This window comes from Callionymus lyra, chromosome 7, assembly GCF_982586985.1.
Source record: "Callionymus lyra chromosome 7, fCalLyr1.hap1.1, whole genome shotgun sequence".
NCBI classification, from domain to species: Eukaryota; Metazoa; Chordata; class Actinopteri; order Syngnathiformes; family Callionymidae; genus Callionymus; species Callionymus lyra.
The window spans coordinates 23,521,213-23,538,294 of record NC_141824.1 but is presented as its reverse complement, the minus strand read 5'-3'; the positions used below and the strand labels follow the sequence as shown (position 1 = coordinate 23,538,294).

The 17,082-nt window shown below is 38.6% G+C and overlaps 1 protein-coding gene across 1 annotated transcript; it reads right to left on the bottom strand.

Moving 5' to 3' along the window:
- Positions 1–111: 111 nt before the first annotated feature.
- On the bottom strand, positions 112–16,780 carry cpda (carboxypeptidase D, a). Its single transcript, XM_087795389.1, has 21 exons — positions 15,821–16,780; positions 14,532–14,779; positions 11,050–11,192; positions 10,739–10,908; positions 9,688–10,097; positions 9,423–9,614; positions 8,932–9,099; positions 8,694–8,803; positions 8,432–8,534; positions 7,271–7,413; positions 7,042–7,211; positions 6,676–6,978; positions 6,408–6,603; positions 5,713–5,848; positions 5,496–5,642; positions 5,329–5,427; positions 5,189–5,253; positions 4,341–4,472; positions 4,064–4,249; positions 2,358–2,460; positions 112–1,566 (listed from the first exon to the last, which is right to left on the bottom strand). The coding sequence occupies exons 1-21, from the start codon at positions 16,444–16,446 to the stop codon at positions 1,340–1,342; spliced, it is 4,077 nt and encodes a 1,358-aa protein (XP_087651515.1). The 5' UTR covers positions 16,447–16,780; the 3' UTR covers positions 112–1,339.
- Between the last annotated feature and the right edge of the window lie 302 nt (positions 16,781–17,082).

Here is a 17,082-nt window from a genome sequence, read left to right as displayed (position 1 = left end):
AACAGTAATCTAATGAAGAAATACAACAACAAAAAAGAATCTGTCTTCTGAGAAGATCGTTGGATGTGTTTGCATCGGTGTAACATATCAACTAGTTCTTAAGACAAGATGTTCACTGTGAGGTTTGACTTTATTATATGTTTGTGTACTTCATGGTCACATTGAAGCTGTTCGGAAACTCGATGACTGTAGAAACATAAGCAACACAAATTGCACTTTTGTCCTTTTCCAGAGTTGACAAAAATATTTACAGTAGATTCCAGTTCATATAAAACATTCACCCAGATTTTTGTTTTTACAAGTGCACACTTTCAAAGATCACACAGTTTACACAGGATATGGAATTCATACATTCCAAACAAGATATGTACAAATTTCATCAACAACAAAAAAAAGTGACCAGCGAGTAAGTGGTGACGGATATGATATGAGGGGGAACCTAAACAAAAATAGTGTGTGGTGAAGAAAAGTTGGATGTTGTGATTAAGAAATCACTTTTGGTGTCGCTACCATTTAAGCATTCTATTAACCGGATCATGATTTTAGATCTGTAACCGAAAAAAATTGGAATCTTTTTTTTTTTTCTTTTTACCATCATCGGTAAATATCACTCAAAGTACTTCCAAGGTAACTGACTGATAGTAACAGATTACTAAGGAGTACATTTCTCTACTTATTTGCAGACATGTTACAAATTTCACTTCTTTAAATGGAAAGTTTGAGCCATGCTTGAAAAAACAACACAATCTATAATCAAACATAAAAATGTGTCTTACTGTTATGGCCAGTAATGAAAAAACTATTAAATTAGAAAAAAACGTCTCCTGTAGTTCACTGTACTTTTTACCAATGATGAAAAGATGACCAATATGTAAAGGTCATCATCGTGTTTGTTCCAGTAGGCTGAAATTAATATGCCATACATTTGTATAAATGAAATGCGTCACTACACAGAAAGGCACTGGATTCATTTCAGTCTCTCAAAAGCTGCGATAGTCTGATGGAGAAGTGCCTTCTTCAATCGTAAACTTCATCGCTGTAAGCACTACAGACCAAAGTGCACAGTCAGGACATCAGTGGGGGGCAGATGTGCAACATTAAGCACCTAAATGAAAAGTTGAAAAGGATTAAGGGTGAACCAACGTTGCATTTGCTGCTCAGGTGAAGAGGCGTGGGACGGACAAGAGCCACAATGGGCTGAACATTCTTCCAACCTCTGCAGAAAAAGGCAAATTTTATGTTCTGACAAGTCTGGCTGGTATAAAAAAGCTTTCCACAGAGCTGTCCATGTCAGCTGGAAATTGAAAGGATGTAAAATAAATTAAAGAGTCAACAGAAATCACAACTTGTTGGCGTATAAAGTCTCTTCTTCGCTCTCGCTCTCGTCCTGAAACTCGTTTGCGAGTAGCGACTTCTTGGAGCCCATAGAAGTGAGACGGATCTCGTCGTCGTACTCGTCGCGGTGCTGCCTCAGGCGGTGGAAGCCATCTTTTTGATGATTGGACTTGGCACTGCAGACGCACCAGATGATGCACGCCGTCACCACTAGTGCCGTCATGGAGGCTGCTGCAGGGATGAGAGTAGAACACATTATACACCTAGATTTTTTTTTTTTGATTTGTCCATGTTATATCACACAAGCAAACCATGAAATTAACTAATAACATCTTCTTAGTAGTGTTTATAACTCCCTCCGTACACTTCTGTAGACTCATGTTTATTGTTGCTGATATATCATTAGTCTATCAACATTAGTGTAATTTTGTCACTTTTAATATGTTCACCGCATGTACAGTAAAGTATGAATGTTGTTTAATTAAATGTAATTGATTTTATTTTTACAATTTATTTATATGCCATGGAAATTAAATGTATTGTATTCATTTATTTTCATTGCATTCAAATTATTTAATTTTTGTATTCTCTAATGCCACAATAAATGTCTGTATTTATCTTTTATCATTTTTATCCAAATCATATAAAACTTAATTAATTTAACTAACCTAGTCGAGATGTGGAGATAGCTAGGAAAAATTAGTAAGTTTTTTATTGAACTAAAGCAAGATTCCGGCTATTTTTCTTCCTAAACTTTAAACGACTCTAAAATAATATAGAACGTAAATATATTCCCCGCATTCAAGAAAACCAGCCCGAAAGTGCTTGTTAAAATAACTGTCCACCAGGGGGCCATAAATCACAGCCAATCCCTTTTGCGACGGATTAAACGTCACGTCAAGAAAATACGTCCAAGTCAAATACAATTCCAATTTAAAAGAAATAACCATACAATGCTAGAATGTTTGACTCGTGTTTTCTCTATGAAACAACAAGGTGCAAATATTAAGTGCATGACTTACCTGCACCCGCCACCACAAACTCCCTGGGCAGCCCAAAAATACTGTTGTCCATGTCAAACTCGATGACAATGGAACTGGCAGCTTCGTAGGACGACACCACCACCTGAGAAAGAGCGAAAAGACTTTAGTGGAAATCAATCAGGGCACATTGATTTAGGTAAGCTTTTAAAAAAAACAGTTAAATGGTTGGTGCTAAACTTATTACAGCTGCCTGAAGCAGCCACAAGAGTATTTGTGCCACATGTCTGACAACAGAGGGAACGGTGAAGACTTAATTAGCAACCAGGTGTGCATGGTTTGTTTAAGGCATGGAGGCCGTCTTTGCAACCATCTCAGGATATTTTGGAAACCAAAAATGAAATGTGGTGGATTCTGAGGGAAAGAAAACAAACACAAGTTTGCCTTTTTAATGGCTAAAAAAGTCAAGAGCTAGAGAACCAAGGATACACAAGCAGCAGCATTTGTGATATGTCTGGAAACATACTGGAGGTGCTGCCAGCCTAAAAGTAAGTCTTTTATCATGAGCTTTTCTTACTCACATCCTTCTCAAAACATCACTTTGACTCTCTCTCTTGAATCTCTTTGAATCACTGCAGGACATGACACGCTATGGTCTGAGAAGAAGTATCAGATGTCCAAAGAAATATGGAGAGACAACGAAAGAAAGGCTTTTCAAGTGTCATGAGAGGAAAAACTTGGACATCTGGAGTGATCAAAATGATCGTTTATCAGACGATCCTCACAAACCACTGGACAACAGGTATCTAAAGAACGCCGCTGCTGTCCCTGAACTCATCACCCAGGATGAGAACATTTCCTGCTGCGTCAAGAGCAGCCAAGCAGATCCTCTGACGATCCACGGCTTCACCGCGTCGGAGTACCAGCACACGTATCACGCCGTGGTGGATCCTCTTCTCCTCAGTCCAAGCGGGAGGGTCAAGAACTACACTTTGGAGTTGGGGCGGACGATTAAGGAACACCTCTTTGAGCAGCTGGCATATCCTACTATACAAATATCAGAGACATCCCAGGGAAGGCTAGAAGTGACGGAAAGATACTGCGTGCTCCGGCCGACGCCTTTTGTTGACATCAGAGAGGAGTCATGGTAGTGGGCTTCATGGACATTAAAAATCTATGTATTTGCGAACCTTTTGAATAATTATTTTTCTTATAAAATATATAACAACAGGTTTACAGTGAGAAATATTTTATCTTGATGAATATTGAACAATGAAGAGAAGAACTAAACGCAGTGAATAAAACGATTCATTCTAGAGGTGTTGGAGGACGGACATGTTTTTAGGCACAATTAGTCGTGGACCACATGAATTTACCAAGAGAAGGTATGAATCTGATTTCCAAATGTGTTTTTATTCTTATAGGCTCAATACATCTTAATTTATTTTGTTTATCCCACATCAAACACATCAACCATCCAACAGTTCACATAAAATGACCTGGCGGGACAGATATGGCCCTTGGGCCTCGAGTCTGTCATGAGTGGAAAAGGATTTGAACTCGGAACCAATAATCCGTGTTAAGCTTTTTATGTCTTAATAACAAATTTGCTCGACACCAATATTTGACGATGGAATAAAGTTATATTTGTTTCATTATGTACACTGGCCAGCTCTCACCAAAAGACTAATACTGCAAGATCCCACAGGACTGTGATTATGTTAAATTGTGGAGTGTTGTGTGTGTACCTCTTGTCGTTGCTGCTGATAGCCATCAGCTACAGCCTCTATGTTGTGGTTGCCAGGAGCCAGCAGAGCATGGAAATATCCTCCTTCAGTGGTGAAGACTCTGACGCCACCATTCAGAACAATAATAGCACCCACAATGGGTTTCCCGCTTTTGTCTCTCACCACTCCTCTCACCCCTTTATGGACCTGGATAATCACCAAAATAAAAAGATGTTGAAAATCCGGAAGACTGCATAAATAAAAAAGCAGAAATCAAACACGACATTGAGCTCTATACCTCCACCAACATGCTCAACAGAGGCTTCTTGTTTTCAGCCCACAGTGTAGCAAGTTGATCCGTGGGTGGAAAATGGCAACAGCCAGTGTAAACTGTGATTTCTGGACAGTGACCGAAGTCCATGCTGAAGTCCTTGAGGAAAAAAGCATCAATACATTAGTCAGTGACTCAGAATATACACAGTCTGGAATCAACTTAAATAGATATTTGTGCATCATTTCAACTTTTGCAGATGTGACTCAGGTGAAGGTCATTCTGTGAAAAGCGCATTATTCTCTATGGAAATAAAGATATCTTGGGAGGAAAAAAAACTAAGACAGCTCATACCTCTGCTCATTTTAAGAGAACTTAACAAAAACACAATCTAAACTTCTGTTGGCTCATGGCAAAGACTGGACTGGCATGTTAAATAATTAATTTACTTGAAAAATGATTTAAATCCTTAAAAAAAAAAAGGCAGTAGGAAGCGGTTAAAGGCTGTTAAAGATTTCATATTCAATAACATAACCATGGGAATAAAACTGCTGATTTAATGTCTAATTCAACAGTATATAAAACAACAATGACCAGATTTGTGTTGACAAAGAAATAAACTACTTTATACATTTTTTAAAAATGTATGCATTGTACAGTGAGCAGCCATCAAGAAGAGATAGTGCCTTCATTTTACATGATCAGTTTTGTAGTTTAAGTCTGACCTCAAGAAGTGCTGCATACATGCAGTCAAAGCCCCAAGGCCACACCTTTTAGGGAGCTGTCCTCGTAATGAATGCACATTTTTAAGAATTTTGTAATGAAAAAAGATTTTTTGGGAAAGACATTTGAACTTTCCTAACACTCAAACATACCTTCATGCTGCCCATGTGGCTCTGTCGCTCTGCTGCCCTCATGACTCCATTTGGGATGTTTCCGGCTGCATGACAGAGTAACACAAAACACATCAACATTTTGTTCATCATTTCATATAATTATCATTTTTGTGTCGCACCTTGGCCATTAGCAGAACATCCAGTGTCACCCAGATGCATCTTTGGGTGGTTGTTAGCGTAAACACTTGCCAGGTACTTCAGCGTTCCTTCATCTTCAACTGAAAGAGAATAAGGTAAGATTTCCTTGTGGATTTAAAGAATGACAACAAACAATTCATGTTCTTACTGGACTGGACTGGCTTGTCATATGGGTATGTGGCCACAAGAGAGCCCCCATCTAGACCCACAGACAGTGTGAAGGTCTTATCAAGGATCAAATTCATCATCGCTCTCGTCTCTGGCTGTGCCTCCACGACACGCTGAGAAGCATTACCTTAGAGAGAAATTAGCAATTAAGCTAGCTGGTCGTTGTTCTAAATGCATATTTAGTAAAAAATAGAAACCAAAGAAGTCGGTGTCCAGATCTTTGCCATGTGCGTTAGTCATTCCCTGCGAGGATGAGCACTGTCTCTCAACGGCTTGTTCTCTTCCGTCTGGGTTGATGGACGGCACGATGATGATCCGTGTCTCGTTGATCAACTGGGGGAGAGACAGAGGACTCGGTCGATGTGTAAAATGTCAAAATGAATAACAATTGTTTAGTTATTGACTTAAATATGAGGATGCCTGAAAAAATCTAAGTAAAAAAAGTTTTTAAAATATAAAATTCAACCATTCAATATATGGATTCGGGGTTTGATAAACCGATATATCACAATGTTTTTTTCACAATACTGAGATGATTTTCTTTTTTTAATCTACAATTAATATCTACAGCGTTCATTTTTGTGTTGCAATTAGACTTCCGGCCACTAGATGGCATTAATTACATCCTCTGCAGCCAAACAATGAAATCCTGCAAGTTCCCAGCAATGACTAGGGACTAGAGGATACAGTTGACTCCAGCAGCTTTTAAAGCTGATGTTTGGACATATTTTAGTTTCAAAACAAATGAGAGGAATTACGACTTTGTCAAGAGTCTCTGTAAATTATGCAAGTAGTACTCAAGTACACGGACAGTACTACAAATATATTCTTGTACCTATTCTTGTGCATCGTGATAGAATAGAAAAGTAAGATCATGATCGTCTTCACTCACCCGTTTAATGATGGGGTTCTTGTCGTAGTTGATACAAAGGACAGCAGCGAACTCCAGAAGCAGCTCTGTGCCCACCGGAGAGTTACCGTGTATCCCAGCAACCAAGCGGATCTTTGGTTCGGATGGCTCAGGCTCTCCTGGTTTGTTGGAAATCTCTAGAGCCCAGATTGTTCGAAACTCCACACTCTGGCCCAGACTACAGAGAAACGCATAAAATGAGCGGATAATACATCTTGGATATCACAAAGAAAGGGGAAACGATCAGCACCTGCGGAGGGAGGTGATTTTGGGGAAATTGAGGTTGAGACCTCTCAGGAAAGCAGACATTTCTTTATAGCGTCTGAACCGAAAACTATTCTCCGAGGCCGTGCTGCTGACCAATTTATCCAAGCCATTGCCCAGAGACAGATCCTTTATTAAAGTCTGCAGCGCGATGTCTGAGGGGTCCTCTTCTAGCTGCTGTCCGGATGGAGCCTGGCCGTTAAAGTCTGAGTGAATCCTTGTCAGTCTGAAGTCCACCAGTTTCACTTCGTCCGGCAACACAGTGGCGTAAGTTCTCATTGGGATGTATCTGTGAAAACAAATGTACTTTTAACAAACACATCGGTGTACAGGAAGGAAAATATGATCCAACCCGTGGGCGTAGGCAGTCATGTAGTATGTCCCAGGAACCAGCAGCCTCCAGTAGTCTCCTGTGAGAGCCGTGGTAACATTGTGTTCTATATCAGAAACACTGATGGTGGCATTTGGGATCCCTGTACCATCTCGACTGTTAGAAACTGTACCCTTGACTCCACTGTGAACCTGAAGAGAGAACCGTTAAGCCACACCTCCAGTAGCATTGCAAGATTAATCCTCATTACCTGATGGATAAACTGAAGCAAGGAACGTCTGTTCTGCTCCCAGTATTTTGGTAAATCCTTGGCCATGGGATACTTGACACATCCTAACTCAATAGTCACCTCAAAGCAGTTGGTGTTCAAGTAGTTCCAGTCCTGCATTCCACCTGCAGAAAGAATAGATCATGAGGATCTTTACATGATTCTTAATCATGTTATGCTTCTCCTCCAACTACTATTTGACTTTGATACTATGATTCTTACGTTCCAGTGAACTGGACTGCAGAAATGTTACAGTTTCATCAATCCCACAATTGTTCATTTATTATTAATGGTTTAGGAAACTATCAATACAGCGATATACTGTCCATCACTATTATTTTCACAATACTGTAACGATTTTCAACAGCACTATTGTTCTTTTTTTCAAAATAAATTTGAATCATAGTTAAATTATGGTTTATATCTCAATAAAGTAAGTGTATAATGAAATGATTCTCCTTTTTATTTACAATTTTATTCATTTTTGTGTTGCAATTAAACTTCCGGCCGCTAGATGGCATCAGTCATTACATCCTCCACAGCTAAAGGAACAATTAGATCCTGGCAAAGACTGAGGGGGATAAAGTCAACTGTAGCAGCTTTTAAGGCTGTTTTAGACATATTTTGGTTTTAAAGATGAAGCAGTTAACATTTATTTTGTCAAGATTATTAAGGTCTCTAAATTCTGCAAGGGATAGGTATCGTATCTCCAGATTTTTGCCACCACATGCCTATTTATTATTGAGCATTTTTTGTCATCCATAGTCAAATCTATTAGTTAAGTAAACGCCTCAATTTCTGATGGTTCTTTGTTGATTCCTCATTTTAATATTTGATCCTAATGACAACCCTTAATGTGTTAAGAGCAATTTAGGACCATTATCCACCAAATAATTATAAATATCACTTAAACAATTTCCCGAAGGAGACCTCCTGAGGGATCAATAAAGTTCTACCTACCTAAAACCATAAAATATTGGTGAAAAAATTACAATAATCAGATTGCATTTAAATTAAAGAGGAAGTAACTGTTCCCATAAATAATAAACTACTTGTTCAAAAAGTGAAATAAATATGAGCTAAATGGGTATTATTTGTTCATATACTAATTTTCTTTCTCAAAAGGTGAAAAAGATGTCATACCTGGAACATTGTACCAGTTTGCCCCGTTGGTGATGCCATCAACAAAGTACTCTCGAGGGTACAGGTCTTCACAAGGATGGCCATTGTGCATCAGATGGTTTTCCTGGCATCAAAAAAACAAAATTGAGAAACAATGAGTGCCACTGTTTCAATCAGAATAATACATTTTATTCCACAAAAATCCATATAAGCAATTCAAACAGATAAACTTTATTTAGATACCATGTATTTTTTAGATATCGTGTATCTAATAACAACTCACCTGTGAATAAGCTCGTGCCAATTGTTGAAACACCTTGTCGTCGGGACACGGACTATACTCAGTTAATCCTTCTCTGTCATCATCGTAAGGGTAGTTGACCACCAAAGATCCTTCACGAGACACACAAAAAAACTTAGATTTTCTTTCCAACATTAACATTTATAAAACAAGTAGAAACTTTGTGCCGAGATGAATATGCAAAACTATCAGGTCAACATTTTATTTTCAGTGCTTGTACCTCCGTGAAGGTTGGCCGAGAGGACGAAGGGGATGCTCTTCAGCCAGTTCATTACAGCGATCGTCTCCGGCTGTCTTGGTTCTCTGATGATTACAAACTGATCGGGGAAGTTGCGGTTCAGGTCGAAATTATTGCTGTTGTTGCGTCCTCTGACTCCTTTAATGTCACCTGTGAATGACAAAAATGAGATATGCAAAAAAAATGTCAACATCTAAAAGTACAAAAATAATAAAACAATATTAAAAAAGATAAATGATTTGACCGTTTTACATAAAACATTTAAAATATACATTTAGAGTCAGACCTTTTGAGGGGAAGATTACATTATAGAATAAAAATGTGAATAAAGTGGGCCTATAAAAAATGCTAAATTAATTAATAAAATAAAATAAGTACAATGTAATCAATTTTTTTTTAATTTTATTTAGTCGACTCTGCAAGAAACGTTAGGTGAATATAATGCACATGCGTGAGATTTGTGAGTCTCTCACCTTCGTTAGAAACCTCATATCCATCAGGATTCATGGTTGGCATGATGTGAATCCGGGTGTTGTTGACCATCTCAGTTACCTCCGTGTTGGTGCCATAGTTACTGCACAGGTACTCGATGAGATTGAGCAGCAACTCCCGGCCCACCACCTCGTTACCGTGCATGTTACCAACATACTTGACCTCTGGTTCACCTGGAGATACACAACATATATGAGCGACTCTTCTTTTGGCGTCATCTTTAAGAAAAAAAGACTCAAATCTGACCATGTTCATGTACTTTCGGGTTGTCCGAGATGACCATCACATAGAGCTCCCGCTCCTCCACCGAGCGCCCAACTGAGTACAAATGGGCAATAGATGGAAACTCGCTGCTAAATTTGCGCAGGAAGAGTTCCATGTCTGCATAGTTGTGGTGACGGAATTCCTGCGGCTGGATGGGCGGCTCTGCAGGTCGAGGCGGAACTTTCAATTTTGTTTTTTCCTGTCGTGTCTGGGCGAAGTCGGCAGAGTCAGAAGTGCTGGTGGAGACTTCCGTGTTGCTGGTCACCACTTTGGTGAAAGTGGGAAGAGTGGTGCTGCCGACGGGTTCAAGGAGCAAAGGTGCCAGAGTGAAATTAAGTTCTGTGGCTACTCCGTTCACAACCTGGACATTGTTCACGGTCATGGAGGTGAATCTGAGGAAGAGACGGAAGGAATTCTCAATTATAAAATACTAAACATCAATTATATATCAGTTTAAAAATCAATATTTTAATAACAAGCATTTAAAACTATTTGTTATGTCGTATATGTTGTGTTTTCTCTTGCAGTAAAACTTCCTTTAAAAATAATTGTGAACCTCTTCTGTGTAAAAAATAAATAAATAATGATAAAGTTACAAGCAGATTTTTGGTGAATGAAAATGACTTGCCACTGGATGCAGGGGGGACAATATGATATATTGTAAAACTGTAGCAACTAGGATATATTTGTAGAATTTACAGACCACTTGACTCTTGACAAAAGTCGTAACTGCTTTCATTTGTTTTGAATTTTTGAAAAAAGGCCAAAAATCAGCTTTAAAATCTGCTCAAGTCAACTGTATCCTCTCATCCTAAGTCATTACCCGGATTTAGTGGTTGCTTTAGCTGCCGAGGACGTAATGACAGCTAGCATCTAGTGGTAGGAAGTTTAATAGCAACAGAAAAATGGACAAACGATTTTCCCAATACATTGCTGTTAAATATTGATACAGCATCATGGAAAAAAAGTATGTATTAATATTTTCTCACACCCCCCCATTTACAGAAATATTAGTTGTTTTTTTTATAGCTACCCTGGTGCCAGAGCCGTGATGTTGTACGTCCCTGGGAGGAGGAGCCTGTAATAGTCCCCGAACTGCCCGCTGGTGAGATTATGGCGAATTCCCTCCACCACAATGTTTGCGTCAGTGAGGGCAGAACCATGAACGGCCTCTTTCACATATCCACGCACTCCAATGTGGACCTGGCACATCCCAGAAAAAAAACAGATTAACAAACAGACTGAAATAATTTCAATTAATCATTTTATAATGGTTAGTTACTGGGTTTGTTTTTACAGTTCAGAAACTGTATGTTTGTGAATAAGGGATGAATAAACTGCTACCTTTTCCATGTAGGCCAGCAGAGACTCTCTGTTCAGGTCCCACTCCTGCTGAAGTTTAGTCGCTGGAGGATACTTGCAGCAGCTTAGCTCCATGGTGATTTCAAGACAGTTCCCATGGAGGTAGTTGTAGTCCTGCATCCCTCCTGGGAAACGATAGACAAGTCAATTTGCTGATAATTCTTGATGAGAAGAACTACAACCTAGATACACACTAGGAGTTCAATGACGGGTGTTGTTTAGCTGCAGGTGCCCCTAAAGATACCGACTGTGGAGTGAATTCTAGTTAAATATCTATGAATAATAGATGATAATGATTTTAAACCCAAAACTGAGTTGAACTTTACCACATGCTGTTGGAAACCTGCTTAACCTGAACCTCAGGTAATCCAACAAGTGAGATTCCTGACTTTCCCCAATAGTGCTTCATTTCAGCAGCTATACATAAGAAAATTGCAAATCTACTTAACAGAGATGTTGACAGATGGATTAAAAAAATGTAATATAGATAATGATGATAAATCGTTACTAACTTACTTCAAATGTGTGTCATTTGAGTGGTATATATATATATACACACAACTTTAAATAACTTTCCATATTTCTGTTCTTCTGCCTAAAGGCCAACATTTAAATTTAAATGATTTACCTATATATTTTACTTCTGGACTGCCTTATATTGCTCATATTTAACAAACACCATTTTTTCTCTGGGTTAAGAGTGAAGATGAAGCTGCGACCAGATCTTATCTCGAAGTAGCAGAGTTTACACTCAACTTGTGCTTTTCACAACTAGTCCGGTGACTACTTCCCATATCTATCTACAAAAACTTGTAACAGCTTTTTTGTGTTTATGTAACCAAACGGAAAACTTGAGCTAGAAAGACTTTAGATGTGGCCGGAAAGACAAGAGGATGTCAACAAAAAAAAGGTAAGGCAGGTCATTTTCCAGTGACGGTTCATGACCATTGAGCTTTGGTGTGTCTGTTTGTGCAGAACCAACAGTGAAACCTGCAACAGGCTTTAAATCATATGCCATCATTTGGGAGGCAGAACTCTCCAGTAAATACTTCTGAAATGTTGATTTAGTTAAGACAAGCCTACGAGGAATCACAGCCCTGAACGTAAATATCCTGCTGATGCTCCGGATCCTGAGTCACGCCTAAGAAAACAGCAGGGAGCCCAGGCCCGGGCTTGAGTACGGAGACTTTAATTCATCCCCTCGGGGCTTCAACAGCGATGATTCACACCAAGAAGAGATTCACACAAAAGAGAGTAAAAGTAAGATGATCTTTCATCGTCAAATGAAGACACTGGATATAGAGGATTTTTTTTCAATTTGGGCTGTCCTTTCTTTAAATTAATCCAAGTTTAATAACAACCAAATCAATTATATTTGCAGTTAGAGGAAGTAGTTTTAACTATAATGGCAACACACCTTAAGGATCAGTCTCCTTAGTAAGTACAAAGAATTCAATTTGATCCTTTTAGCATCAGCATTAATGTTTAATCCTTAGAGACCATTACAAAATGAACAAGCTAGATAAAGTTCTAGCGAAGCAGCCGATTCCTATATATTGTCCCGAACAATGGTAAATTGAAAAATATATGTATGTTAATAGTAAAAAAATATATATATATATTTAAATTATTCTGAATTAATTACAGCCTCAAAATCTGTGATACCAAAACACACTCAGGTAATTGCACTTTGACTAAAAGGATAATGTCAAGAAGTATCAAGTTTATTATGTCATGATGACCTTCAACTTAATTTTAAAAAGCCTCTTTAAAAAAGGATTGTTCTGTGCTTGTGCTTTTTCTTACATTTATAAAATTGAATTGTTTAACAGATATAAACTCAGTTCCTATTAGACTTTTCTTGGCTCATAACTTGGCTCTTTGTGATCTTAAACAACCATCGAGTTTAGAATTTAGAATTGTTGTTTTAACTTGACGAGCCAAATGTCACAGTGACCAATTCAACACCAGAAACAATAAGCGTGGGTGTTTGTTAAACCATGTACACTCTATCACTATGTGAGAGTAAATAGCATTCGGCGACTGTCTGGCACCACAATCGTAAAGAATATTGATTTTGTTTCTTGTTGAAAAACACAACAGCTGAGTTCTAACTTGTTTTCTTGTGAGTACCAATATAAGAAGCTGCGGTGGAAAAGCCGCGCGGTAACTAATACCTGAACACGTCACTGGCTCTGAGAGAAAAAGGTTATGCAGATCGAGTTTCTGCCAGAACAAAAGGAGAAGAAGCGTCTGTCGTCGTGGATCAAAGATAATAAAACTTGGGGGAGAAAATGAAGGCTGACGTTAACAAAAGTTGAAACAAAACCAACAAAAATGAAGTTTTTGTGGTGTGTGACTGTGACATGTGACTTTCAAATAGTCAAAGTGGTTGGAAAACATCCAAACGTTAAGAAAATTCCTAAAATATCTTGAATGTTTAGTGTTCAAAAGATTGACAATGGTTTGAATCCAAGAGGACAGAGATCTGTTAAACATAGAATGTTCATAACTTCATTCATGCTTATCATTTACAAGGAGATAAAGGCATCTTATCTAAGGTTGTTTCATCACATCATGTGATCTACAGTCTTTTTTTTTTCAATCTTCAGGAAAGACTTCTGTACACTTAAATGTCACTGGATCCTTGTGAGAAATGTTCACGATTATTTGTTAAAAATCCATATTTTGAAATCCATTGTATTGCATTGTGCTTGGAAGTCACAACATTTTCTCCATTACATTTTTTATATAATTTATTTAAAAATATGTTTTAATCACTCGTCAGTTGTTGGGTTCCCCCAAAGTTCTTCCAAGTGCACTAAAAGGCGGAAAAATGATATTTGGCAGTGAAAGGAAAGCATATTATGAGTTATTTATAGTTTAAACGTTCAGGGGGTGTAATTATTCATAGCCTAACAACTAAGATGTGAGAAATGTTGGAGGTCAATAAAACAACATCACAGAGGCTTTAAGTATTTTTAGATCCTTAAAAATAGCTGCCGTCTACTTTCATCAGCACTTCTAATCCAATTATATCCCTCCATGGAGAAACAAAACATTTGCATCAGAAAACTCAGTGGACCCCGGTTTCAGGGGGTTTACGCACAAACTTGCAGCAGTATCAAAGGTCAACCATTTGTTGCAAATATTTAAACTGGATACAACAATGGGTTTAAAGGCGCCAAACATGAAGGCTCTTTAGCTCCATGGCAACTCACAACAAGCCAACATCTTTCAAGAAGATAGATAAGAGCAGGGATCATCTGCAACAAAAAGACAAGCCTGTAAACCATCATCTGATTAATTTTGACTGAGGACGAGCCAAGTTTAAAATCAGCATTTTCCAGTTATTAAAAGCGATAAATCCAAAGAACTTTTAAGTGAACAAGAAAGGACTGATACGGTGAATTTCCTCCGAGCATGTCTAAACAATTATTGATTTTTTTCTTTTAAATACTTACCAGCCACGTCATACCACTTCGCCCCATTAGTAATGCCATCCTTAAAGCTCTCGTCCTGCATGTCAGGACAGTTTGGTTGGCCAGTTTTCATCACCGGGTTATTCCTGGAGTACACAAGCGCCAAGAACCGGAACAGAGCGTCATCGGCCGACTGACTGTACAGGCCTTGACGCTTATGAGCTTTTGAGTCATCAAAAGGGTAACTGGCGACCACAGTGCCACCGTGAAGGTTCCCCGACAGAACAAACCTGGACAAACAAAATCCATTTAGCACAATTATGTTACAGAAACACAACAATTATATTAATCAGAAGCCAATTTAATGTAATTTGAAGATGTCTGATGCATGTTTTTTCCAAAGATTTACATGAATATAATTTCTTAAGTGGGAGAAGTGTTTTGTTTTTACAAAGCATATCTTTTTTCTCTTGGTTGGTTTGCTTCCTTATGGCTCACACAACAAGGTGGACAAATTTGGGCCATTTTTGTTTCCTTCTGTTGGAAATTATTTATTGGTATCTAAAAAAAAAAAGATTGTTGAGGAACCGATATTGAAGTTAAGGTAGTTAAGTTGTTATTTCAAAAGCAACTTACATCACTGCAAATGTTATGACACTTTTACAAAAGAGAATCTACGATTTGCAGAACTTTTGTTGTCGCTACTGTTAGATAGACATCAAAGCTTCGAGGTGTGAAAAAGAAGACGAGCAAATTGTCCCCATTTGTCCTTGTTAGAAAGCAAAAGTTGGCCTTAAGACAACATTTAGAGAACTTAACATTCTTACATTTGAGGAAGATGGACTTCCTCATAACAGGGGTTCAGCATTTTTAAGACATTAGAAATGGATCTATGCACATCTAATTCTGATATAGTTCTGCAATCTAAGGTAAGGTAAGGTAAATTGTTTTTTTCCAATAGCCACAGAAAATACAGCAATTTTTCATAAAAAATAAATCAAAATAAAATAAGAACAAGAACATAAAGAGAAAGAACAATATGACACAATCTAAGTCTAAAGATAAAGAACATATATCAAAGAAAAACAACAAAGACAAAGGATACAAAGACTAACATAGAACAGAACATCCAGATACTTTCACTCCACTCCTGCCCCCGAACTCAGAATCTACACAATGAAAGAGCTTAACTAAAACAAGGTTCTTCAATATCTAATGTATTTCTGACTTTTGAAATGAATACTTACTACATAATATTCTACTACATTTGTATTTCACAAGAGAAGATATTGTAGTAAGTAAACACTTGAAAGTCTCCCAGTGACGCTCACTTTTTCTGCAGGATCCACCTGATCATGGACACAACTTCTGGGACCTGGGCTTCATCCGCGGTCGTCCCGTCGAACTGGTCCGGGAAGCTCCTGTTGAGGTCCTTCTTCAGGGCGTTCTCTCGACCCCCGTTCTCCCCGCTACAGTCGCCCTCCTTGGACTTCTCGAACCCGTCCGGGTTCATGCTGGGCATGATGTAAACATCGGTGCTGTTGACCAGCTCGGTGACGCGCGGATCCTCTCCGTAGCTCGTCAGCAGGTACTCCAGCAGGTAGACCAGCACCTGCCGGGACACGGTCTCGTCGCCGTGCATGTTGCCCACGTACTTGAACCTGGGTCTCCCCGGGGTGTCCACGTCGGGGTCCCTGGTGATGCGCATCACCCACAGCTCCCTGCCCTGCACGGACCGACCGATGCTCGACAAGTTAGCTATGTTGGGGTACTGGTGGGCGAGAGCCTGCAGTCTCCCGGTGAGTTCCACATAGTTGTAGTATTTACTGTAGGTTTCCTCCGGGAGCTCCTCCGGGTCGCTCCGTGTGCGGTGCAGGCTGGCGTCTCCCCGCAGGGACAGAAGAAAACACACCAAAAGTGGCAACAGCAGCTTCCGTGTCCTCCACACTCGCGCCATTATTTGTCAAACTTAAACTTCTACACCAAATGGAGAGATGGAAAAATACAACAACAAAAAATATTCTGCGTTGGACTTCCAGGCAGGAAGTCGTGTTCCTCCGCCAGCGTCTCTGGCCTGTTTGCTGTGCGTCAACTTCCGTTTCACCTAATGGGGCGTGGCTTCATCGTTGACGTCACTTAAAGGAACAGGAAATAAACAATAGAATAATAGAAAATGTTTTTATTTAAAATAAAATGAAGGAAGTGTAATTTAAAATGATTAAACGCTTGTTTTGTTTTTTGAGTGCCCTAAAACAACAATATAATAGATCTATCAGAATAAGTAACTTTGATTGCCAATGTTGTAAACACAACATGGGAAATGTCAATATATTATTATTAATACATTCTAAAATGTATTGTGGCATTATCAACACCAAGATAACGTTTCAAAAAAACATTGCAAATATTATAATTTCCATTTGTGATTTTAAAAATTATATTAAAGGTATTGAAATTTTCTGTGTTATATTATTTCAGTTTTTTGTGGGTCGTGTTCAGTGTGTGTTTTAAAATGCTGGCAACAACAGCTGCTGATTCAGATGCAAGTTGATTAACAGTAAAAAGCAAATTATTCATGTGATTTACTTAACTT